This window comes from Mustela erminea, chromosome 12 (genome assembly GCF_009829155.1).
Source record: "Mustela erminea isolate mMusErm1 chromosome 12, mMusErm1.Pri, whole genome shotgun sequence".
Classification (NCBI taxonomy): domain Eukaryota; kingdom Metazoa; phylum Chordata; class Mammalia; order Carnivora; family Mustelidae; genus Mustela; species Mustela erminea.
In genome coordinates, this window is record NC_045625.1 from 82,896,134 (window position 1) to 82,921,685 (window position 25,552).

Below are 25,552 nucleotides of genomic sequence, written 5' to 3' on the forward strand. Positions count from 1 at the left end.
CCTTTTTTCAGTTTCATAAAGAGAAAGTACATTCCAAAGCAAACTCATGCCTCTTCACTCATGAGGAGTCTGAAAGAAAGTCCTATAACTCAAAAAGGAAACTCAGTAGACTTCACAGCTTCATAAAATTACATTCACTCATTTGCATTGCTCTTTAATACAGATATGAAAATCCTCTGTGATTAAAGAGCTTGTACTTAGCAATGGATTGTCTCTCTTCATGGATCTGCATTGGCCTCTCCACTAAATAAATTACTTCTGGGAGAAAAGTGACTCCCACGTCTGCTTTCCTTTATGCTCTTGGGTATGGGGTTTCAGCTACACCAAATCTTATTGTACCAACTCTTGCCTGGCCTACTGCAATAGTCTTAGCTGTTTCCAGAGAGAGGAACATGCTCCCTGAGCCCCAAATCTATTCTCACTCTTCACTCTGGCTTACAATGCTGCCATGTTAGAGAAGACTTCAACTATTCTATTGAAAAGAGCTCCACCTAAAAAAGTTCTGGAGACGGATGATGGTGGTGGTTGTACAACAATGTGAATGTACTTAATGGACTGAACTGTAGGTTTAAAAATGGTTAACATGGTAAAGTTTACCTTATGTACATTTTACCACAAGAAAAAAGAGAGAGAGAGAGAGAAGAAAAAAAGGAAGGAAGAAAGAAAGAGAGGAAGGAAGGGAAGAAAGAAAGAGAGAGAGGACCGGAGAAAGAAAGAAGGAAGAAAAGGGAGAAAATGGGCACTTGGGTGGCTGAGTTGATTAAGCATCTGACTGTTGATTTCAGCTCAGGTCATAATGTCACGGTCATGAGATAGGATCTGTGCTGGATGTGGATCCTGCTTTAGATTCTCTCTCTCCCTCTCCCCTCCCCCTACATTCCCCCACAATTAATTAATTAATTAAGAAGATTTTCCAGAAACCTCCAGCATGCTCTAGACTTCTCAACATCTTCATTTTTCTTTCTTTCTTTTTTTCTTTTCTTTTCTTTTCTTTCTTTCTTTCTTTCTTTCTTTCTTTCTTTCTTTCTTCCTTTCTTTCTTTCTTTTTCTTTCTTTTTAAAGTGATCTCTCCACCCAGTGTGAGGCTCAAACTCATGACCCTGAGATCAAAAGTCAGATACCCTACTGACTGAGCCAGCCTGATGCCCCAATTTCTCTTCTTAGCACTTTTTAAAAACCATCACTGAAGATTTCTATATCTGTTGTCTATATTGCCCTAGACCAAAGGGAGATCCAACAAAACAGGGCATTATTTTTCTTCATTCATATTTGTGGTGCCCTGAACAATACCTAGCACATTGTAGATACTTCTAAATGCGTTCAGAATGAATGAGTAAAAGCAAGCAAATAGAGATGCCTTCTTGGCTCAGTCAGTAGAGCATGTGACTCTTGATCTTATGGTTGTGAGTTTGAGCTCCCCATTGGATGTAAAGATTATTTAAAAAACCTTTTTTTTTAGGGGCACCTGGGTGGCTCAGCTGGTTAAGCCTCTGCCTTCAGCTCAGGTCATGATCTCAGGGTCCTGGGGTCAAGTCCCACATCGGGCTGTCTGCTCAGCGGGGAGCCTGCTTCCTTCTGTTTCTCCACCTGCCTCTCTGCCTACTTGTGATCTCTACTTGTCAAATAAATAAATAAAATCTTTTTTAAAAAAGTCTAAAAAAAATTTTTTTTAAACCTTAAAAAAAAAAAGAAAGGAAGAAAGCAAACAAGCTAGGTCTGAAACAAGCATTCCCATGTCTAGTTTTTCTCACTCTAATCCAATATTATCCTTAATACCATCCCAAGAGTTATCTGGGTTATCTTTTTTAAACATAGATGTGCTCTTGACACATAGATCAATGAAACAGAATAGAGAGCCCCAGAAATAAACCCACGATTATATGGTCAATTAATCTTCGACAAAAGAGGCAAGAATACTCAATGGTAAAAAGACAGTCTCTTCAACAACTGGGTTCTGGGAAAACTGGACAGCTACATGCGAAAGGATGAAACTGGACCACTTTCTTGCACTATACGCAAAAATAAACTCAAAATGGATTAAATGTGAGACTGAAACCATAAAAATCCCAGAAGAGAGAACGAACAGGCAGTCATTTCTCTGACATGGGCCATAGCATATTTTTCTAGCTATGTCTCCTGAGGCAAGGGGAACAGAATCAAAACTAAACTATTGGGACTACATCAAAACAAAAAGCTTCTACACAGCGAAGAAAACAACCAACAAAACTAAAAGACAGTCTCTGGAATGGGAGAAGATATTGCCAATGATATAACTGATGAAGCGTTGGTATCCGAAATCTACAAAGAACTGATAGAACCCAACACCCGAAATACAAATAATCCAAGTAAAAAGTGGATAGAAGACACAAACAGACGTTTCTCAAGGAAGAATACAGATGGCTGATAGACCCATGAAAAGATGCTTATTGTCACTCATCATCAGGAAAATGCAAATCAAAACCACAAGGACATATCATCTCACTCCTGCCAGAATGACTAGAATCAAAAACAGAAAAAACAATAGGTGTTGGTGAGGATGTGGAGGAAAAGGAACCCTCATGCACTGTTAGTGGAAATGCAGACTGGTGCAGCCACTGTGAAAACCAGTATGGAGTTTCCTCAAAAATTAAGAATCCAGGGCACCTGGGTGGCTCAGTTGGTTAAGCAACTGCCTTCGGCTCAGGTCATGATCCTGAAGTCTCAGGATTGAGTCTCGAGTCCGGCTCCCTGCTTGGTGGGGAGTCTACTTCTCCCTCTGACCTTCTCCTGTCTCATGCTCTCTCTCTCTCTCTCAAATAAATAAACAATTAAAAAAAAATTAAGACTCCACTAATGCCACCACTAGGTGTTTATCCAAAGAATACAAAAACACTGGGATGCCTGGGTGGCTCAGTCAGTTAAGTGTCTGCCTTTGGCTTGGGTCATGATCCCAGGATCCTGGGATCAAGTCCTGCATTGGGCTCTCTGCTCAGCAGAGAGCCTGCTTCTCCCTCTCCCTCTGCCTGCCACTCCTGCCCCCACTTGTGCTCTCTCTCTCTCTAATATGTAAATAAAATATTTTTTAAAAAAGAATATGAAAACATTAATTTGAAAAGATATATGCACCCCTATGTTTATTGCAACATTATTTACAATAACCAAATGATGGAAGCAGCCCAGGTGTCCATCTATAGATGAATGAATAAAGAAGAAGTGGGATATATATACTCCATGGAATATTATTGGACCATAAGAAAGAGTGGAATCTTGCCATTTGCAACAATATGGATACATCTAGAGGGTATAATGCTAAGTGAATTAAGTCAGTCAGAGAAAGAAAAATACCATATGACTTCATTCATATGCTGAATTTATGAAACTAAGCAAATGAATAAATTAAAAAAGAGACAAACCAAAAAACAGACTCTTAACTATAGAGCACAAAGTGGTGGTTGCCAGAGGGGAGGTAAATCGGGGGGTCGGTGAATTAGGTGATGGGGAAAAAGAAAAAAAAACAACAGTCCTGATCTTACCATTCCCATACCCCCCAATTCCCCATGTTTAAAAGAAAAACACTATTCTTTAAAAGGAGAAAAAGAACAAGTAAGTGCTAACTATAGAATGTTACACAGATCAACTCTGAGAAATACCGTCCTAACTTTTCTGCCTGCCAAAGTCTCATAAAAGGTTTCATAAAAATATTAGGTCATAAGCATATTATGCTATGAATAATAACAACAACAAAATTCCCCACACTAGCTGTGGCCTCTTACTAACCATGGGAGAAGGTCCAAATGTAATAGATGGCATGACATCTTCCTGTTTTTGAAGTAACAGTTCTAGTGCAGTAACTGATAAAGCCATGTAGTTTATAACCAGGTCTGTTCTTGCCCCCCAAGCACGGCATGGAGGAGGACCACAGAATCACACTGCAATGTCTTATCTACAGGTTCATGGCCTCTGCGACCTAGCCCCTGTCTGTCTGTCCCCTCTTCACTCAGTGCTCCCCAGACTCCAGTCTACCTGCTTTATCTGGATTCGCATTCTTCCCTGCCCACCTCTGCTCGAATCTCTCCCCAATCATAAATGGCCCCACTTGCCCCCCCAGCTGACCCCTTGCCATGGAGTGACTCCTCCCCTCTCCACCTGCCGTGGTTGGTTCATCCTTCAAGGCCTTCCTCTCCAATCTTCCCCTAAATCAAAAGCAATTGCCAATTGTCTTGAACTCATATGGTATTTTATTTTAAGCCTCTCTTTGAACACTGTTTTGGGTTTCGGATCAAAGACATTATACCCCTGCCTTTCTTGCCGACCAGGCAATAATGCATGAGAGGAGTGTGACCGTGTACACAACAGGTGCTCAGAGCAAGTTTGTCAGAATTGACCTCTTTTTTTTTTTTTTTAAGATTTTATTTATTTATTTGACACAGACAGAGATCACAAGTAGGCAGAGAGGCAGGCAGAGAGAGAGAGAGAGGAGGAAGCAGGCTCCCTGCTGAGCAGAGAGCCCGATGTGGGGCTCGATCCCAGGACCCTGAGATCATGACCCGAGTCAAAGGCAGAGGCTTTAACCCACTGAGCCACCCAGGCGCCCCCAGAATTGACCTCTTGTTCTGTGTACCTCCAGGACGTTATACTCTCCTGTTGTTTCTTTCTTTCTTTCTTTCTTTTTAAGTTTGGTCTTCATATTAACACTTTTTTAAAAAAAGATTTTATTTATTTATTCAACAGACAGAGATCACAAGTAGGCAGAGAGGCAGGCAGAGAGAGAGGGGAAGCAGGCTCCCTGCCGAGCCGAGAGCCTGAAGCGGGGCTTGATCCCAGGACTCCTGGGATCATGACCTGAGCTGAAGGCAGAGGATTTAACCCACTGAGCCTCCCAGGTGCCCCTCTCCTGTTGTTTCTTAGCTGTAGGTGTGGGTGCTGGTGTCTGTGTCATGTACCAGAACATGATGGTGCCACATGTGACTTCATGGCAGCTGTCCATCAGCATCTGCAGAGAGAAGAGGTGGCCCTATCTGTGTTTACCCTGTGAGCCCTTAGGTTTGGTGGAATTTCTGAGGGAGTTGGCAGGGCAGATGTTTTCTGTGTGTCATCACCGGAAAAAGAAGGCTTTTGATAAGTGAGTCCTGGAACTGAGGGAGGCAGAGCTTTGTTGGTATTTGTCTTTGCGTCAGTGTGGAGGCAGGAATCGGTGCTTACCCACAGGAAGCCCCATTGTCTGGTCCACGTCACCACAGATGTATGGTCATTGAGAGTCCTGCCGAGGCTGGTGGGAGATTCGACGGACAGAAAAAGGAGACTCAGCTCAGTGTGCAGACTGCACAACCCTTGGCTGATTTCTGGATCATGAAGGAGCAACTAAGAGAATAAACATTTTTTAAAAAGTTATTTGAAGGGGTGCCTGGGTGGCTCAGTGGGTTAAAGCCTCTGCCTTTGGCTCAGGTCATGATCTCAGGGTCCTGGGATCAAGCCCCACAGCGGGCTCTCTGCTCCGCAGGGAGCCTGCTTCCTCCTCTCTGTCTGCCTCTCGCCTACTTGTGATCTCTGTCTGTCAAATAAATAAATTAAATCTTTAAAAAAAAAAAGTTATTTGAGAATTATCAAGCCAAAACAAAACAAAAACCAAACAAACCCAAAACCCAACAACTGTCCCAAACAAATATACTTCTGTTGCTCCAAATATGGCTTGACTCCTTTTCTCCTATAGCCTGTGGGGATGTCCTACTCCTCTTTCTCTTCCCGGGGAATCCGGACAAAGCTTTGTCCCCAGCAAGCGGAAATGCAGGGAACAGTGAGTACGGGAACAAATCAATGACCAGGAGGCCAAGAGGCCTAGGTTTTTTTGTTTGTTTGTTTTTAAAGATGTTTTATTTATTTCACACAGAGAGAGAGATCACAAGTAAGCAGAGAGGCAGGCAGAGAGAGAGGGGGAAGCAGGCTCCCTGCTGAGCAGAGAGCTGGATGTGGGGTTCCATCCCAGGACCCTCGGATCAGGACCTGAGTCGAAGGCAGAGGCTTTAACCCACTGAGCCACCCAGGCGTCCTGTGGCCTAGGTTTTTGTCTCAGTTCTGCCTATGGTTATATGACCTCAGATTTCCTCTCTAAACCTCAATTTTCTTTTTTTTTAAAGATTTTATTTATTTATTTGACAGAGATCACAAGTAGACAGAGAGGCAGGCAGAGAGAGAGAGGAGGAAGCAGGCTCCCTGCTGAGCAGAGAGCCCGATGCGGGACTCGATCCCAGGACCCCGAGACCATGACCTGAGCCAAAGGCAGCGGCCTAACCCACTGAGCCACCCAGGCGCCCTAAACCTCAATTTTCTTATCTTAAAATGGGAAAGCTAGACTAGAGTAAAACCCTAGCTCTAATAAGGTGGGTTTTCCCGAAAAGGGTTCTGACTCCAGATGTCTGGAAAATTCTGGGTTAGACAGGTTTCTGTACTGCAGGACTCCTCAGACGTGTGCACTGTGACTTTTCCAGAGGGAGAGCAATGCTGTGTGCCCCCCCATTTTCTTGGTCACAGATTATTTTTATTCCCATAGAATTTGTGGGATGCCCTTGGAGAGATGCTAGAGTAAAGACTCGCTAAGTTCACTTTCAGAGAGTACTTTCCCCTTCCCGTGCCTGGCCTCGCTGTGACTTCTCTGACCATATGCTTCCTTATTTCGCACGTGTCTCCCTGTGTCCCATCCACTTGGCTCCCAGTGATCATCTTCCCAGTGCAGACGGAATAACCTGATTCTCTTCATTTTTCTGAAAATATAGGTCCATCATTAATTGTCAAAATGTAAAAATGAGAGATGGGAAAGAAGAAACAGATGGGCGGAAGAAACAAGCAGGATAGGAAAGTTTAAATATAGAAAATGAAATTTTATCCCAAATCTCATCACTGAGAAATAATTTTAGCAAAGCACTTTTTTAAAAGATTTTATTTATTTTATTTGACAGACAGAGATTACAAGTAGGCAGAGAGGCAGGTAGAAAGAGAGAGGAGGAAGCAGGCTCCCTGCTGAGCAGAGAGTCCGATGCGGGGCTCGATTCCAGGACCCTGGGATCATGACCTGAGCCGAAGGTAGAGGCTTTAACCCACTGAGCCACCCAGGCTCCCCTAGCAAAGCACTTTCATTTTTATTTTTGTAAAGTTTTTATTTTTAAGTAATCTCTACACCCAATGTGGGGTTCAGACTTACAACCCCCGAGATCAAGAGTCACATGCTCTACTGACTGAACCAGCCAGGTAAGACTATTTATTTATTTATTTGACAGAGAGAGAGAGAGATCACAGGTAGGTAGAGAGGCTGGCAGAGAGAAAGAGAGAGAGAGAGAAAAACAGGCTCCCCACCGAGCAGAGAGCCCAATGTGGGACTCCATCCCAGGACCCTGAGATCATGACCTGAGCCTAAGGCAGCAGCTTAACACACTGAGCCACCCAGGTGCCCCCCAACTAAAGCATTTTTAAATTGAATCAGGGGAGGGGTACCTGGCTGGCTCAGTCAGTAGAGCATACAACTCTTGATTTCAGGGTTGTGAGTTTGAGCCCCATATTGGGAGTAGGGTTTACTTTAAAAAAAAAAAAAATTAAGTCAGAGAATTCTGTAATTGGCAATATTCTATTTATTTATTCAATTACATATAGATATGTATATATCAAAACATTTTAAATAAATTTAAGTTTTAGAATCCTATATTTCTAAAACATTGAGTTAAGACCTGGTAATTAACATTGTTGTGATATTGGTGAGGGGGGGTTAATACGGGTTGAAGGTATGTTGTTCTGTGAAAAAGTATGTGTTGCAGTCTTAACCCCTAATACCTCAGAAAGTGAACTTATTTGGAAATAGGGTTGTTGCAGAAGTAATTATTTACATTAAAATGAGATTATATGAAGAAGTAGAGTGGGCACCTAATCCAGTAAGCCTAGGGTGCTTCTAAGAAGGTGCCAAGCAAAGACAGAGAGACAGAGAGGGCAGAATGCCAGGGACACCTGGGTGGCTCAGTGGGTTAAGCATCTTACTTTTTTTTTTTTTTTAAGATTTTATTTATTTGAGGGGCGCCTGGGTGGCTCAGTGAGTTAAAGCCTCTGCCTTCGGCTCAGGTCATGATCCCAGGGTCCTGGGATCGAGCCCCACATCAGGCTCTCTGCTCTGTAGGGAGTCTGCTTCCTCCTCTCTCTGTGCCTGCTACTCTGCCTACTTGTGATCTCTGTCAAATAAATAAATAAAATATTTTTAAAAAAAGATTTTATTTGAGAGAGAGAGAGAGTGCGTGCAAGCTCACAGGCAGGGGTAAGGGCAGGGGGAGAAGCAGGCTCCCCGCTGAGCAGACCCTGGGATCGTGACCCGAGGCAAAGCAGATGCTTAACCAACTGAGCCACCCAGGCACGTCAGGATCTGACTCTTGATTTTAGCTCCGGTCTTTTTTTCCCCCCTAAACTTATTTTATTTATTTATTTATTTTTATTTTTTATTAACATATAATGTTCTATTTGTTTCAGGGGTACAGGTCTGTGAATCATCAGTCTTACACACTTCACAGCACTCACTGTAGCACATACCTCCCCAATGTCCATCATCCAGCCACTCCAGCCCTCCCACTCCCCTCCCCTCTAGCAAGCCTCAGCTTGTTTCCTGAGATTAAGAGTCTCCTATGGTTTGTCCCCCTCCCTGGTCCCATCTTGTTTCATTTTTCCCTCTCTTTCCTACACAACCCCCTGACCCTGTCTCTCAAATTCCTCATATCAGAGAGATCATATCATAATTCTTTCTCTGAATGACTTATTTTGCTCAGCATAATGCCCTCTAGTTCCATCCACATATTTGCAAATGGCAAAATTGCAGGCTTTTTGATGGCTGCGTAGTATTCCATTGTGTATATATACCCCATCTTCTTTATCCATTCATCTGTTGATGGACATCTGTGCTCTTTCCATGGTTTGGCTATTATGGGCATTTCAGCTCTGGTCTTGATCTTGGCTGGGGTTGTGGACTCGAGCCCATGTCAGGCTCTGCACTCAGTGGGGAGTCTGCTTGCGATTCTCTTCCCCCCTTCCCTCTGCCCATCCCGTAGCCCATTCTCTCTTGATAAAATAAAGAGATAAATCTTAAAAAAAAAAAAATCCATATGACAGTGGAGGTAGGGATTATAGTTATGCAGCTGAAAGCCAAGAAATGACATTAGAAGCTAAGAGAAAAACATGGAATAGATTCTTCCCTAGCTCTCAAAAGAGCATAGCCTTGCCCCACACTGTGGTTGGGGATTACTGGCCTCTAGAACCACAAGCTGATAAATTTCATGTCTTAAGCCACCCAGGGTGCCACCCTTTGTTAAGATCGCTCCAGGAAATCATCAAGGGTAGAGGTAGATGGAGAGCTGATGAGAACAACGTGGCCGTGCTAACCGCCGTCAGTGGAACGCAGGCCTGCACCGTGTGTCTGTCTCGGCCTGACTCCACGTTCAGGGCGTCATGTGGGGAACTTGAAACCAGCCATTCAGGTGACCCCACCATCCTGTTGCCCATGAAGTAAGAGGTCTTGGAACTCAGGATTTTCAGTTAAAAGCTGGAAAGTTCGGGGCGCCTGGGTGGCTCAGTGGGTTAAGCCTCTGCCTTCGGCTCAGGTCATGATCTCAGGGTCATGGGATTGAGTCCCTCATCGGGCTCCCTGCTCAGCAGGGAGCCAGCTTCCCCCTCCCCCTCTGCCTGCCTCTCTGCCTACTTGTGATCTCTCTGTGTGTCAAATAAATAAATAAAATCTTTAAAAAAACAAAAGCTGGAAAGTTCTAGGCAACCTGGAGCAAACTGGGTTACGTTATCAGCCACGGAAGGTGTAGTTACACCATGGATACTGGCAAATTCCTCCAGTGAGGGCATTGGCCCCGCAGAAAACAGCTTGTCCCATATTTGCCAGCACACCAAGGTCTGGGTGTCGTTGCCCGGAACCGCTCCATTTTATTTGCAATGAACCCAGCTTAGGTTCCCTAAAGCCATTCCGGTATCTCCGTCAGATTTACGGATACTGGCAGGGAGGGGGACCTAGAAAATGATCCTTTTGGTTAGAAAAGGTAAACCTTTGTTAGATAAATAGTATGGTAATTATGAAGCACATTGAAAAATGACTTAAGAAGTTTCAGGAAAGATGTCCTCTCCCCAAATGTTAACTTTATGTTCTCTTCCAAATCAGTGGTTTTATTATCTCTCTACCTATCTATCTGTCTCAATCGAAGTTGTTCCCAAAGGGATACATGGATTACAGAACCATAGAGTTGAAGGGTAGGAGTGTGGGAAATGCTAGACACGACAGCTTTTCAGGTCTTAAATTTTCTAAGCACTCCATCACTAAAGTACAGATGCTTACTGTGGATTTATACACCTGGCTCTGAAGCCTTACAATAAGTCACATTTGTTACAATTGTGATTTCTTGAACACTGGCCATGCTTAGCCCACCATATCCACAGTATAAATACAACAGCTTCCCGGGTTCGCTCTTTTCCACTAGAGCAACTGCAGAGAAAGAAATGCGAGAGGGCGGGTGACATTTCCAGCAGGCGGAGCACTGCCCTGGGTCCCTCCCACTCCTAACCAGGCACCAAGCCCTGGACATGCTGGCCTGATGTTCCCTCCCCACAGACCCGAATCCTTCTGCCCACTGCTCACTTAGGGCCAGAGCATGTGTTTGTTTATTTGTTTGTTTGTTTAAAATATTTTATTTATTTATTTGACAGGGAGGGACCACAAGTTGGCAGAGAGGCAGAAGAGAGAGAGGGAGGCAGGCTCCCTGCTGAGCAGAGAGCTGGATGCAGGGCTCGATCCCAGGACCCTGAGATCATGACCTGAGCTGAAGGCAGAGCTTAACCCACTGAGCCACCCAGACGACCCAGAGTGTCTATTTAAAAGGCACACTGGGGGGTAGCAATAACCTCAGCTGTGGAGTCACACTATCTTGTATGTTGAATATGTGATGTGCTGTATTAGCACAATAAAGGGAGAGAGAGAAGAAAATGTCATTAAGAAAATCATAAGGAACAGAAAATACATTTATTTACAGTGTTGTGCTGTAAAAAAAATCCCCATGTAAGTAGACCCCGACAGTTCAAAGCCGAGTTGTTCAAGGATCAATTGTACTACCTTTTAGAATTTAAAAAGTATCTTATTTATATCTGTCTGTGTGAATATGAGGCCGTCTCTAGTTATAATTTTCAGTGATCAGAACTCTTCCCAACGCATTTTGTGTTAACTTTTCTTTTCAAGAAGAGGGAAAGTGTTCGTTCATCTTAGGTCCTAGCTCCTGGCTAGGCAATCAATAAAAGTCAGTTGAATGAATCAGTCATTGAATAAAGGCAAAAACACTGTGCTTAACAGTTTCCCCGTTGCAGCATGTTTAGTAAGCCAATTTTTTAAACATAAATACCCATCAGGTATGTCATGTCCTACCTCTTTGAAGTGTTTTTTTAAAATCAGAAAGAGCCAGAGGCAAAAAAAAAAAAAAAAAAAGTGATGAAATTGTTTGCAGACTTGCGTGCGCGCACGCACACACACACACACACACACACACACACACACACACACAGGACGAACATCTAATTAGACCCAAACAAAACCAATTTACAAGCCCTGGCTCATCATCTTGATAGCTATGTGCACTGATCCTGTAATTTATGACTAAACACTGTTATTTTCCTTCTCTGGGCATTAGGCAACTCAGGAAAGGGCTCCAGAAAAATTTCAACACTACTGACACTCTTGATTATTAATATTATTAGTACTGTTTATTTTTTTAATGGCCCGTCTTCTAAACCCACAATATCAGATCTTAGACAAGAATGTATTTATAGGGTTGCAGCCCCAAAGCAGTCTTGAGTGTGTTCCACTGGGAATGTCCCGCCTTCCCAACCCTGACCTCACTTCCCAGAGCCCCTGGGAATTTCTGCTTCCTTTCAAGCTGCCCCGGGGACTCCTTTTACTTGGTCGTGGGGGGGCGGGCAAAGAGGGGATGGGGGAGGAGCGCCTGGGTGGCTCAGTCATTAAGCCTCTGCCTTGGGTCATGATCCCAGGGTCCTGAGATGAGCCCTGCATCGGGCTTCCTGCTCTGCAGGGGACCTGCTTCTCCCTCTCCCACCCCCTCCGCTGTGTTCCTTCTCTAGCTGTGTCTCTCTGTCAAATAAATAAATAAAAATCTAAAAAAAAAAAAAAAAAAAAAAAAAAGAGGGGATGGGGCTAGAGAAAGGGGATATTCGTAATGCCGCTGAAGTTCCAACTTCTTCCCTCCCTTCCTTGCCCTGCCTGGATCCCTCCATCAGTGGGAGCTCTGATTTTCCAAATAAGCCCCTTCAGCTTCTCCGTGGCCCACGATTTCCCTCCTGCTATCTGTGGGAATCCCTTCGGGAAGCTGGAGTTGGTCAAAGATGCCAGTTTCTGCTCTGTTCCTAGAGTTTGCCCGGTTTGTGAGTTTTTTGTAGGATTTTACCTTTTTTTTGTATGATGGATATGGTTTCCGTTGGGCCTGGGGTGGACTTGACAAAGTGTTCTTAAACATCGGTGAAAGATCCCAAGAAAGGGAAAACCAAGCAGACCAAAGCTGGAATTTGTCTCCTGAGTCACACAGTGGTCACAAACCACAAGGACAAGGATCAGATCAGCTGTGAAGGCGGAGGCCAGCTGTATTCCATGATGTTTTGATAGCATCTTGCAGTCTTTTAACTTTTCCCTTGTTAGTTTTGTTTTTTCCTCCTTCTTTCTTTTTTTAGGATTTTATTTATTTACTTTTGACAGAGAACTTGAGCTTGAGTGGGGGGTAAGAACAAAAGGGGAGGGAGAGGGACAAGCAGACTCCTGTGCAGAGCCCAACTCCGGGCTCCATTCCAGAACCCTGATATCACCATCTGAGCCAAAACCAAGAGATGGGAGCTTAACCTAACTGACTGAGCCACCCAGGTAGCCCTTGTTAGTTTTTTCTAGACCCCACTCACTAGAGCTGCACTTGCTTTAAGAACTAGGAGCTTTAGAAAAAGCGTGAAGCCCCGACTGGAAGCAATGTTGAAGGAGATAGCGGGGTAGAGCTCCCTACCGATCCAGACATTGCCAACCCAGAGCAGGAGGTAGGGCTCATTTTCCTGCACTTCCTCCTCCCAGAGTTGAGCACACACTGGGCCCAGGATAAAGAAGTCAGGTCCTCATAAAGTCCCCATTATCTTCCAGAGAGCTCAACCTCTTATGGAGGGCAGATCGTGAGAAGGGTCTTCTCTGTCTCCTGCTCCATCCCTTGTGCCGTACAGCAGGGTCCCTTTAGGTTTCAAGGGCCTAGTAGCAGGATCTAGAAGATCTGCACGTGATCTTTATTATTGCAGGTGATGCGCAATATTGGATCAAAGGACGAAAGGGCCCTTAGAAGGAGAAGAAAAAGCCGGAATCCCAAATAGGGGGAGGGTCTTCAATGTCAGCATAGGGGATGCGTCAGCTGCCCTTGAGGGTCTAGAATGGGAGTCTTATGGTAATCCTAGAAATTCAGAAAACCGGGGTGGGATTGTGGGATCACCTCTAGAATAGGATGGGGCAGTGGTCTGAAGCTTAAACTAAAAAAAAAAAATAATAATAATTCAGGACCCCTTTACCCCTTTTGGTGCTGTGCCCCGGGGGACTTCTAGGGCAGTGAAAATACTCTGTATGATACTGTTAAAAAACAAGAGTTGAAGTGAGGACATTTAAAGACCTAACTGGCTTCATTAAACCTCAGGCAGCACCCCATCTGGCAAGGAGACAGGTGCTCCCCAGGAGTTGTACACCTTGGAAGGTTTTTATAGGCAGGAGAGTGGGGCAAAAAAAGAAAAGAATTGTTCCAGGCAAGGTCACTTTCCCTCCAGGGAGAAGTCGGGAGTGGGGGGTCTTATCATGTAGGTGACCTCATCTTCCCCTGGGGAACGGGGAGGGCCCTCGTGGTCGATTGCCTCCCTGATGCTGAGCCCAAAATTCTGGACTGACCAGTTAAGAGTGCAATCCTGGGAAAGGTTGAAATTGCAGTTAGATCAGGTATAACCGTGGTTTGGTGACTTGGCCCCAGTGATGCCATTCTGAGCCTGTGGTTTTCTCTTCACAATAATACTGTAGGGGGAGGAAGGCTTTCCCTCTGGTGTAACAGCTGGGTTTATGAAATAAGCTGACAGTGGGTGGATTAACAGGAGAAAATGTACATAAACTTATTAATTTTTGCTGTCATGTCTGTGAGGGTGTCACAAAACAAAAGAGAATATCTAAAAACACAGCGAGGGGCGCCTGGGTGGCTCAGTGGGTTAAGCCTCTGCCTTCGGCTCAGGTCATGATCCCCGGGTCCTGGGATCGAGCCCCGCATCGGGCTCTCTGCTCAGCAGGGAGCCTGCTTCCCCCCGTCTCTCTCTGCCTGCCTCTCTGCCTACTTGGGGTCTCTGTCTGTCAAATAAATAAAATCTTAAAAAATAAAAAATAAAATAAAATAAAAACACAGCGAGATTTGAGTTTATATAAGATCTTCCAGGGGAAGAAGACAGGTGGTGTAGGTCCCTTAGAGGGGAGTAAATAATTTTTAGAAAAGAGAGATGGGCCCTTGGGAAGAATCCGCGGGACGCAGGGGAGTGTGTGACCAAGACCGTCCGGGGCGTGGCGTCGACTTCTGGTCTCCTCTCTTGAGATAAGAGTCGAACCTCCCCGAGCTATGAAACTCCCCGCGAGGGGATTTGTGACACGGGATTTTCTTCCGACTACAAAAGGAGGCCGATAAGGGGAGGTCCGAGAAGGTCCCTCTCTGCCTTTTCTGTTTTTCAAGGGCCTTCTGCCACGATGGTGTATTTTGTGATGTCCTTACCTCCTTCGCTGAGATGCGTCACGCTTTTGTCCCCAATCACAGAATGTGCAGCAGCAAGACCGAACTCTAGTGTACGGCGTGGGTGGTTACGACTGTCAGTGTGCGTCCATCGGTGGAAATAAACCAACCACCCCAGGGGGGAATGTTGATAATGGGGGAGCCTGTCCCTCTGCTGGGGGGGGGCATGGGGCCTATGGGAAACCTCGGTATTTTCTTTCTTTTAAAAGAATTTCTTTCTTTCTTTGACAGGGAGAGGGAGAGAAAGCACAAGCAGGGGGAGGAGCAGAGGGAGAGGGCAATGTGGGGCTCTATCCCCGGACTTGGGATCATGAGCTGAAGGCAGAGGCTTAACCAACGGAGTCACCCAGGTGCCCCGGAAACCTCTGTACTTTTTTTTCTTTTTTAATGTTTGTCGATTTTTAAAAATGAGTTTTTATTTATTTCCATGCCAAGAGAGTACAAGCAGGGGAGCAGCAGGCAGGGGGAGAACCGGGCTCCCCGGGTGAGCAAGGAGGACTCGATCCCAGGACTCCAGGATCACGACCCCAGCCGGGGGCAGATCATTAACGACTGAGCCACCCAGGTATCCCACCACTGTACTTGCTGCTCAGTTTTGCTATGAGCCTAAAACTGCTCTAAAAATAGTCTTAAAAAAGAATGTGTAGAGGACTCCAAAGAACTTTCGTTTGTGTGTAGTCAGGGATTAAGAATTCCCGTCCTGGGACGCCTGAGTGGCTCAGTGGGTTAAGCCGCTGCCTTCAGCTCAGGTCATGATCCTAGATCCTAGGATCGAGTCCCGCATCCAGCTCCTTGCTTGGCGGGGAGCCTGCTTCTCTCTCTGCCTCTGCCTGCCACGCTGCCTGCTGGTGCGCTCGCTCTCTCTCTCTCTCTCTCTCTCTCTGACAAATAAATAAATAAATAAAATATTTAAAAAAAAAAAAAAAAGGGAATTCCTGTCCCGTTCAGGAGTCCTAGTTAAACTAAGAAGGTAAGAGACAAGAGACACGTTAGCAGGAGAAAATCAAATTTCCTAGGTACGTACAGAGACCGCACACAGACGTGGAGACTCCAAAGACCGCGCGATGGGGCGGACACGTCCTTCTGAACTGAGGAGGAGCGGGTAGGGGTCTGGGACCTGGAGGGACCGGGCATCACAGGACGATGAAAGAGACGGAGTGTTCAGTAAACCAATGTTTGCTGGGCCGGTCGGAAACAATGGGGCTTACAGGACTTGGATCAAACGGGTCTTTCTAGGTTCTTCTCTGTTCTCCTTCCCTAGGGCACAGAATCATGTATTATCCGTGCCCATGGCTCTGTCTGGAGCGGCTCCTCCATCTTCATTCTCGTTAGGTAGTCGAGCAGGGTAGGTAAAGAGCTTTTCCCGAATCCCCTGGGTTTCCATGCTTTTTAACTCAAAATAATTTTTATCCCTACGTGGCCCATCTTGGTTCGGCCTAGCCTTGGCCCCGGCAGTGTGCCTAGAATATGCCACCCCCAAAATAGGCCTCCCTGGTGTACGGGTTGTTTTGGGCCAAAAGCCGGACCGGGAAAAGGGTTTAACAACTCTTCTCAGCAAGAGGGCAGTAGCTTAAATTTGCATTACAAACTTCACTAAAAAAGTCTGGTTTTGATCCTTCTCATCACCTTCCAAGACTTGCCTATCCTGCCCGGAAGGCCAGAAACCTTTTGCCTTTTTGTTGTACCGATGGTAATCGAAGCCCAAATTCCAGCCACCGCTTTGGGCGACTCGTCCTTTGGTCTTACCTCGTGTTCATGCATAACGGGGGTGTTAGTAAACTTCTGTTTGTTTTTTTTCTTGTTAATCTGTCTTTTGCCAGTTTCTTTTTTTTAGGATTTTATTCTTAAGTAACCTCTACACTCAACATAGGGCTCAGATTTACAACTCCGAGATAGAGAGTGTCGGTCTGATTTATAGGGCCCCAACTCGGCAATCTAAGATGGGTCAAGGAAAAGGATTTCCCCCCTCCCTACACCCTTCACTGACACCCTCCCCTGCCAACCACTTTTCTCTAAAAGTTACATTTCTTGTTAACACTTTTAGAACTACCGTTATTGGAATTAATCTGGAGTACACCAGTAAATCCGTGATCACGACACATTCGTTTTGCAAGGACCAATTTAGCAAGAGGCTTTCATTCAAGTTAAACGGTCCCAGTTCCCCTTCCCCCAGGGGATTCACTTAAAAACAAATCCCGGAAACCAGCTCCAGGTAACAAAGCCCAGATAGGAGGGTGGGTCAGGCAAGGTGGAGACATCCGATCAGTGCGGGGGGTGGTGCATGCTGTCTCCCTGGTTACCAAGGAGTAGGGGCCCCGCCCTTTGGGAGCTTTTTGGGCGCCAATCCTAACCAAGGGGTGATAGCTAAATCGAATGTCTACTAGGGTAAATTGTAACTCAGTTGGTCACCTAGCATCACTGTGGAGTTTCCTGTGTGTGTTACAATTTCATTGGTCATGGCCAGGCCGACCGCACGGCATTTGCCCTTAAAAGCTGGTCTGTGAAACAGAGAAGGGTCGCCCTCTCTTGTAAGAGGTGCGTCCGTGAGCGTTCGGTTAGATTCTTGATGCTTGGCGCGAAATAAAGGTTTGCTTGAACTTCGCTTTATATCAGTCTCGCTCCTTTAATCACGGACCCATTATTGGGGCATAACGGTTTGACATTTGTGGAGCTCTTTTCGTGTGCAAGGAGTTGTGCTCCGGGCTGGGGCTAGAGTGGTAAATGGGGAGAGACACAGTTGTGTCCCCATTAGTGTATGATCCAGCAGAGGTGACCTGCTCTAGACTACTTAATTGCCATTGCTGTCAGTGCTGGGAAGGAGAAATACGTGTGTTGAGATTGTGGGATAAGGAGGTTCAGGTAAAGGGGCCCAGTGGAGGAGGGGTCCGTGAGGCTGAACCAAGAACATTTTTCAGGTGAAACAAATGCCCTAAGCAGAAAAAATGGGAAACAAGGACCCACATGGGTTCAAAGCTGGCCAAGCCTTCAGAGCCAGGAGAAACACACCTTTGGGGACTTGGGGATTTGGAACTGCCATAGCAAGTGTTGAGAGTGAGAGGGGAAAGAGCATCATTATACTGGAATGTCAGTGCCGGATGAGGTCAGAGGAGGTCAGTTTCACTCCTGGTTCTGCTGAGGTTTTCCAAGGGTAAGGGATCCTATTTACACTCTTGAAAGCTCACTCTGGCTACAGGATGGACGATGGGCTGAGAGAAAGGGAGGGAGGTGGCAGCGGGGAGACTTCTGGGATAACACCGGTGAGAAAGGATGAGGACCTGACTGTGTGTGGGTACAGTGTAGTTCTGGGATGTTAGTGAGGTCGGAGCTGATGGCCAAGAAGGAAATTCTCGAGACATCTTTAATGCAAAAAAGGTGATTTTATGAAAGCATGGGGATAGGACCCAGGGGCAGAAAGGGAAGGGGCACTGGGGTTGTGAAGAATGGCTGATTATATTCTGTGGGGTTGCGGGGAGGCAAGGAAAAAGGGAGGTGTCCAAAAGGGCTTTCATATGCTAAAGAAGGCCCTTAGGATACTGGAGGCCTTGCTATTATCAGACTAAAGTTGTTTTTCTCTCTAGCAAAGCATTAAGATAGAAGTATTCTGAAGGAATGTCACTTATCCCTCCCAGGGGGTGGGGGAGGTTTGGGGGCGTCACCTTGTGCTTTGTTCTCAGCTTGCCTTCCGCTCCCTCTTCTGGTAGAAGGGGGCAGATTTAAGGAATGTTTGGTGAAACATTTGAGGAGACTTGTTTATGGGCTGGTGAGGTGAATTCCAGCGCAATCAGGTGGATTTGCTTTCAAGAGTTTGCATAGCTCTAGGTGGCACCCGTGAATAGCGATGCCTAGATTTGTGCAGTGCACAGCCTGGACAGCATTATGCAGCAACTCTGATTCTAACTTCATCTGTTTGTATTACTTTTGAGCTTGGAGATTTTTTTATTTTTTAAAAAAAGATTTTATTTATTTATTTGTCAGAGAGAGGATGAGAGCATGGGCGAGAGGGAGATAGTGGCAGGTGGGGGTGCGAGAGTGGGGGTGGGGGGTGAAGAAGCAGGCTCCCTGCTGAGCAAGAGAACAATGAGGAACTTGATCCCAGGATTCTGGGATAATGATCTGAGCCCAAGGCAGACACTTAACTGATGGAGCCACCCAGGCATCCCTGAGCTTGGAGATTTTTTAAGTTTTCTTTCTCTCATGGTTTTATTTAAGCTGCTTTCTTTTGGAAAAATTTCAGTTACCACTGAAGGGAGGGATAGGAAATAAAAGTAACTAGGGAATGGCATTGTCTTCTTTTTCCCAGTAATTTAGCCACCTTTCCCACTTGACATGGCAGAAACAAGAGCTAAAAACTTTGAGGTCAAGATGTGGCACTACCGATTCTCCTGCAAATCACAGAAACAGAACTAACAAGTTGGGGTCTGTCTTGCACTAGTATTTATTTATACGTGGTCTGAGCCTCAAGGGCTCGACTTTTCAGAGTAGAGGAAAGTCTTTGGGATCCAATTTTCCTGCTGGGAATGATGTATGAAAAGATGTTAGGGTTCAAAGCCTAGGGCCAAGAAAGAATTCTTGAGATGTCTTTGGTGCAAAAAGGTAGTTTTATTTATTTATTTTTTATTTTTTAAAAGATTTTACTTATTTATTTATTTGACAGAGAGAGATCACAAGTAGGCAGAGAGGCAGGCGGAAAAAGAAAGCAGGAAGCAGGCTCTCCGTGGAGCAGAGAGCCCAATGCTGGACTTGATCCCAGGACCCCAGGATCATGACCTGAGCCAAAGGCAGAGGCTTAACCCACTGAGCCACCCAGGTGCCCCGAAAAGGTAGTTTTATTAATGAATGGGGACAGGGACAGGGCCCCTGGGCAGAAGGAGCTGCTCTGGGTTTGTGAGGGGCGGCTGATTATACCCTTATACACTTTGGAAATGGACGGGGGTTAGGGATAGTGTAAGTCTCTAAGGAATTTGGAGGCAGCGTTTCCAGGACCTTGAAGGGCTGGATGTGTGAAAGAGGTCAAAAACCCCAGTCATGAGACCCTTCAGATGTGTATCTGTGGGCCATATGCTTAGGGGATGATTGCCAATATATATTCTGGGGGGTAGAGCTAAAGGAAGTCTCCCAAGGAATTTTTACGTGTTAAAGTAGACTTACAGGGTCATGGATGTTGGGCTAAGATTGCTTTTTGCCCTTAGCAAAGTATCAACATCCTAAGTTTCTAGAGGAATGTCACTCTGCCTGTTTCAAGGACTCGTTAATAGGCTGTTCTACAGTTCTTTCTAAAGAAATTCAATAATTTTCTTTCTGCTTTTGTTTCCCACATCAGGTACAGGTGCTTTATTCAAGAGTTTAAATAAGTTTTCAGTAAACAGCTCAGTACATCTATTCTGGTTTATTGGCTTAAACTCTCTAGTTCTGGTTTATTATCTCTATAAGAATAGAAACAGTCTCTTTTTTTGTCCCTGAAAGTTTGAACCCTTTTACCAACCTGCCCTTTATTGCCCCCAACGCCCAAACCCTGGCAGCTACTTTTCTTTTCTTTTCTTTTCTTTTTTTAAGATTTTATTTATTTATTTGACAGAGAGAGATCGCAGGTAGGGAGAGAGAAAGAGGAGGAAGCAGGCTCCCTGCTGAGCAGAGAGCCTGATGTGGGGCTCGATTCCAGGACCCTGGGATCATGACCTGAGCCGAAGGTAGAGGCTTTAACCCACCAAGCCACCCAGGCGCCCCCTGGCAGCTACTTTTCTACTGTTGCTATGAATTTGACTTTAAAAAAAAAAAATTGATTGGTTGATTTACAGATTTCAGGTATAAGTACTGTGCAGTGTTTGTTGTCCTCTGGTTCCTGTCACTCAGCACGATGCCCTCCAGGTTCAACCTTGTTGTTGTCAAAGACAGAATTCTCTTGTTCTTTTTTAAGGCCAAATAGTGTTTCCTTGTGCATATGTGTGTGATTATCTGTACAGGTACATACACACATGTACACACACATACACACACGTACACGCACATACACACACGTGCATATACATCACATTTTCTTTGTCTGTTCATCCATCGGCAGACGCTTAGGCGGTTTCTGTAACTCGGCATCAGCAGGAATGCTGCAGTGAGTGTGGGATGTAGATGTCCCTCTGAGACAATGGATTTGTTTCCTGCGGACATACACCCATAGTGGGATCGTTGCATCATATGGTAGTTCTATTTTTCATTTCTCAAGGAGCCACCCTATGGTGGCACTAATTTACATCCCCACCAGCAGCGCACAAAAGTTCGCTTCTCTCCAGATTCTCCCAGACACTCCATATCGCTTGTCTTTTTGATAATAGCTGCTCTACCCGTGTGCGGTCAGATCTCATCCAGGTTTAGATTTGCATTTTCCCCGTGGTAAGTGATGGTGAACACCTTGTTTGTACCTCTGGATCATTCCTATGTCTTCTTTGGGAAAATGTTCTGTTGAGGGCCTTTGCCCAGTTTTAGTTGGGTTATTTCTATTTTTGGTATTGAGTTTTAGGAGTTCCTTTTGTGTTTTGGTTATTATTGCCTTATCGGATATGTAGTTTGCAAATATTTCTTTCTATTCGGTAAGTTTCCTTTCCAGTTTGTTGATGGTTTCCTTTGCTGTGCGAAAGTTTTTTATTTTGATGCACGTGTCCCACGTGTTTCTTTTTGCTTTTGTGGCCAAATCCAAAGTCATTGCCAAAACTGATGTCAAGGAGGTAACCCCTGTGTGTGTGTGTTTTTTTTTTTCTGAGAGTTTTATGGTTTCAGGTCTTGGGTTCAAGCTTTTAATCCATTTTGGGTTGATTTTTGGTTTCCGTGTAAATAGAGTCCAGTTTCACTCTTTTGCATGTGACTGTATAGTTTTCTCAGTACTTACTAAGAGATATCCTTTTCCTATTGTATGTTCTTAGCTCCTTTGCTGGAATTAATTTGCCACATATGTGTGAGTTTATTTCTGAGCTCTCAATTCCATGCCATTGATCTAGGTGTTTGTTTTATGCCAATACTATGCCGTTTTGATTACTATAACTTTACAGTGTAGTTTGAAATTATCAAATGGGATACCTCCTGCTTTGTTCTCCTTTCTAACAATTTCTTTGGCTAGTCAGGGTCTTATGTGGCTCCATTAAAAAGCTTAGGATTATTTGTTCTACTTCTGTGAAAAACGCCATTGGAATTTTGATAGGGATCTCACTGAATCTGGAGATCACTTTGTGTAGTTGGGACATTTTAACAATATTCATTCTTCTAATCCATTGACACAGAATAGTTTTCCATTTATTTATAGCTTCTTTAATTTTTAAAATCAATTTCTTCTGGTTTTCAGTGTACAGATTTAAATTTATTCCTTAAAAAAAAATTTTGTTTATTCAGTTTGAGAGAGAGCACGAGCAGGGTGGGGGGTGACCAGAGAGTGGGGACGCAGGCTGTCCATTGAGCAGGGAGCCCATGCGGGGCTCAATCCCAGGACCTTGGGATCATGACCTGAGTTGAAGTCAAAGGTTTTAACCCACTGAGCCACCCAGGTGCCCCAAATGGTAGTTTTCTTGATTTGTCTTTCTGATAGTTCATTGTTGGTTTATGAAAATGCAACTCATGTTTGCATATTGATTTTGTATTCTGCAGCTTTTCTGAAACTATTAGCTGTAATAGGTTTTTGCTGGAGTCTTTAAGGTTTTCTGTATAGTCCTGTCATTTGCAAATAGTGACAGCTTTAACTTCTTCCTTTCCCCTTTGGATGCCTTTCTTTCTTTTTCTTGCTTACTTGCTTTGGCTAGGACATCTAATATCACGTTGAATAAAAATGTTGAGTGTGGGCATCCTTGTCTTGTGTCTGATCTTAGACGAAGACCTCTATGTTTCTGTTCTGAGTCTGATGTTAGCCTTGCCATATGTGGCCTTTATTATGTTGAGCTATATTTATATTCCTTCTCTATCTAGTTCCTTGAGAGTTAAAATATTCTATGTCTTAATACATCCAGAAAAGATGAACCGTGTGAACTCAGATTCTTTTCCTGAAGCAGACATTGAATATAAGTGAGCTCAGTTTTATATATTCCCAAGAGGCCACTAATTGGGATTGTTAGGACATTATGGCTAATTAAGTCAAACTGAGGATTTGAAAGCATTTCTTATTGTTGTAAGATGTCTCACAGTAACGTGATATAATGTCTAACAATAGCTGGACACATAAAGACAGTCTTGAAGTCATAGTTTGAGCAGCAGGAAAAATTTATGTGATTCCTACCGGTGCCCCACCCTCCCCTTCTGGTATGTGACTGTTTTCATTTACAGAAGATAAATCCGTGCCAAGAATTCAACTGGACACGACCTAAAATTACTTTAATCTAAGGGTATACCTTGTAGGTGTGACGCCGCTTTTCTTGGCAGCCTCGCATAGCCAATCCGTACAGATTTTTCACTGTTATGAACATGGGTCTTTCTCTAGAAGTAGCAGTGGGGTTTATTAGAATATGGGGGCAGGTATAGCCTAGGAAACATATTGTAAACTTATTAGTTAATACAAACTATCAAACTTAAGGTTGGCCAAATTATTTTTAGAACTGTGCTGAAGATGGAATAAAACATAAGCACTGTAGGGGGCAAGGGAACTTGTTCCCGGAAGTCAGAATCGGTCACCAAAATAACCAAGACGATCATTTGGACTATGTTTGTGGCTGAGTGGAGGATGTCACAAATAATAGTTTGGGGGAAATGCCCAAATGTGAAATATGAAATCGTGTTGTGCATGTGATCATATTTGTCATGTACTGAGTGGTTTGCATGTGGGCCCAGGTGCCAGAGCTTTGATGTCACCATTTCACAGGGAAGAAAAGTGAGGCTAGTGTCAACAAATAAGTCCGTAGCCAGAGTTTTCTTTTTACATCTTAAAAATTCTGATTAAAAAAAAAAAAAAACGAACTCAGGTTCTCTTACACACCTGAGTGGTTCTCTGTATCCTCAGAGAAAGATAAGAGTTACATTTTCTTTTTTCTTAATAAAGGTTTTTATTCATCTATTTGTGAGAGAGAAATAGTGAGAAAGAGAGCATGAGCAGAGAGGGAGAAGCAGGCTCCCGGATGAGCAGGTGCCTGGTGTGGGACTCGATCCAGCAGCCTGGGATCCTGACCTGAGCCGAAGGCAGACGCTTAACCGACTGAGCCACCCAGGTGCCCTCGGTAGTTACATTTTCAGGTGGCTGGGTGTCTATGCACTCAGGAAGCTAAACATCACCGAAAGCGTTCTGAAATTATATCGCATTATTTTCTTCCTTCATTTAACATGTAATACTGAACATTTTCAACATTTTCCCGAAAACTCATCCTTAATGTAGGCGACACGGTAAACGTGCTCCCAGGGTCTGAGGCGTGGGAGGCTCCTGGTCCCATGCTGTGTGTGGTGCTTTTCCAGTTTGCTGGTCAGAGAACAATTTTTTTTTGGTTAAGATTTTATCTTTCCGTTTGTCAGAGAGAGAGAGAGAGAGAGCGAGTGAGCATGAGCAGGCAAAGGGAAAGAGGGAGCGGCAGGCAAGGGGAGGAGAAGCAGGCTCCTTGCTCAGCAGGGAGCCTGATGTGGGGCTCCATCCCAGGACCCTGGGACCATGACCTGAGCTGAAGGCAGAGGCTTAACGACTAAGCCACCCAGGCGCCCCCAGAGAATGATGTTTATTCCTCCCTGGGTGACTGTTCTGTGATCCTAGTTCTTTCACTGCTTCAAATGGGAATCTCCCAGGGCCTTAGGAAGGACGTAATTAAACCAGTTAGCATTGTACGTAAAGTAAAAGTAAATAGGCCTGAAAATCTAGACCATGAGGGAAGCAAGAAGAACACAGATCACCTAATTTACATTCTCCTGTTGCAGCAGCCTGATTAAGTCTTTTTTATGTTATGTCCCAGATAGGCGAGTGCATCACTTAACTGAGTTCCAAGTAAGCCAGACAGAGAAACTTTGATCAGAAGAGACAGATGCGTGGACACACACACATGCGTGTGCACATGTGCACACACACGATTTTATTTTCTCACTGGTACTGACCTACCACACTTACAAAATTTCTACCCACGCTAAAAAATAAGGAAAAAAATAAGGAAAGGAATATATATTTTTTTTTTTAAAGAAAGGCAACATTTTATGTAACCATTCAGTGTTTGTTTACCTTGTTCTATGCTAAGAACTTTTTTTTCCATAATGGAATGTGGTTTTTGTTCACCCATTGCAAAAGCCTTTGCCTCACATTTGCACAGACTTGTCACTAACAAATCTTTCTTTAGTAAGAACACAACAGAACAGGAGCACTACTCTGGAGGGGTTTTAATGTTCCCGGGCCTTGGTTTCTTCACGTGTAAGATGCAGGTCAGTAGAGATTAAAATGAGGTCCTGTGGGGGCACCTGGGTGGCTCAGTTAAGTGTCTGCCTTCCGCTCAGGTCATGATCCCGGTGTCCGGGGATGGAGCCGGTCGGAGAGTCTCATTCTCCCTGTCAGCTGCCTCTGCCGACTCCCTTTCCCCCACTCATGCTCTCTCTCTCTCTCTCTCTCTCTCATAAATAAATAAAAAATCTTAAAAAATAAAATAAAATGGGGCACCTGGGTGGCTCAGTTGTTAAGCATCCGGCTTTGGCTCAGGTCATGTTCCCAGGGTCCTGGGATCGAGCCCTGCTTGGTGGGGAGCCTGCTTCTCCCTCTCCCGCTCCCCCTGCTTGTGTTCCCTCTCTCGTTATGTCTT

The 25,552-nt window shown here is 44.6% G+C and overlaps 1 protein-coding gene across 1 annotated transcript in view; it reads left to right on the forward strand.

Moving 5' to 3' along the window:
- The first annotated feature begins 17,418 nt into the window (after nucleotides 1-17,418).
- Nucleotides 17,419-25,552, forward strand: part of LOC116570106 — a 46,489-nt gene continuing 38,355 nt past the window's right edge. Inside the window, exon 1 of the mRNA XM_032306747.1 lies at nucleotides 17,419-17,979. Within this exon, the coding sequence (XP_032162638.1) occupies nucleotides 17,774-17,979 (206 nt within the window). The 5' untranslated portion in view covers nucleotides 17,419-17,773. The remainder of the gene's footprint in view (nucleotides 17,980-25,552) is intronic.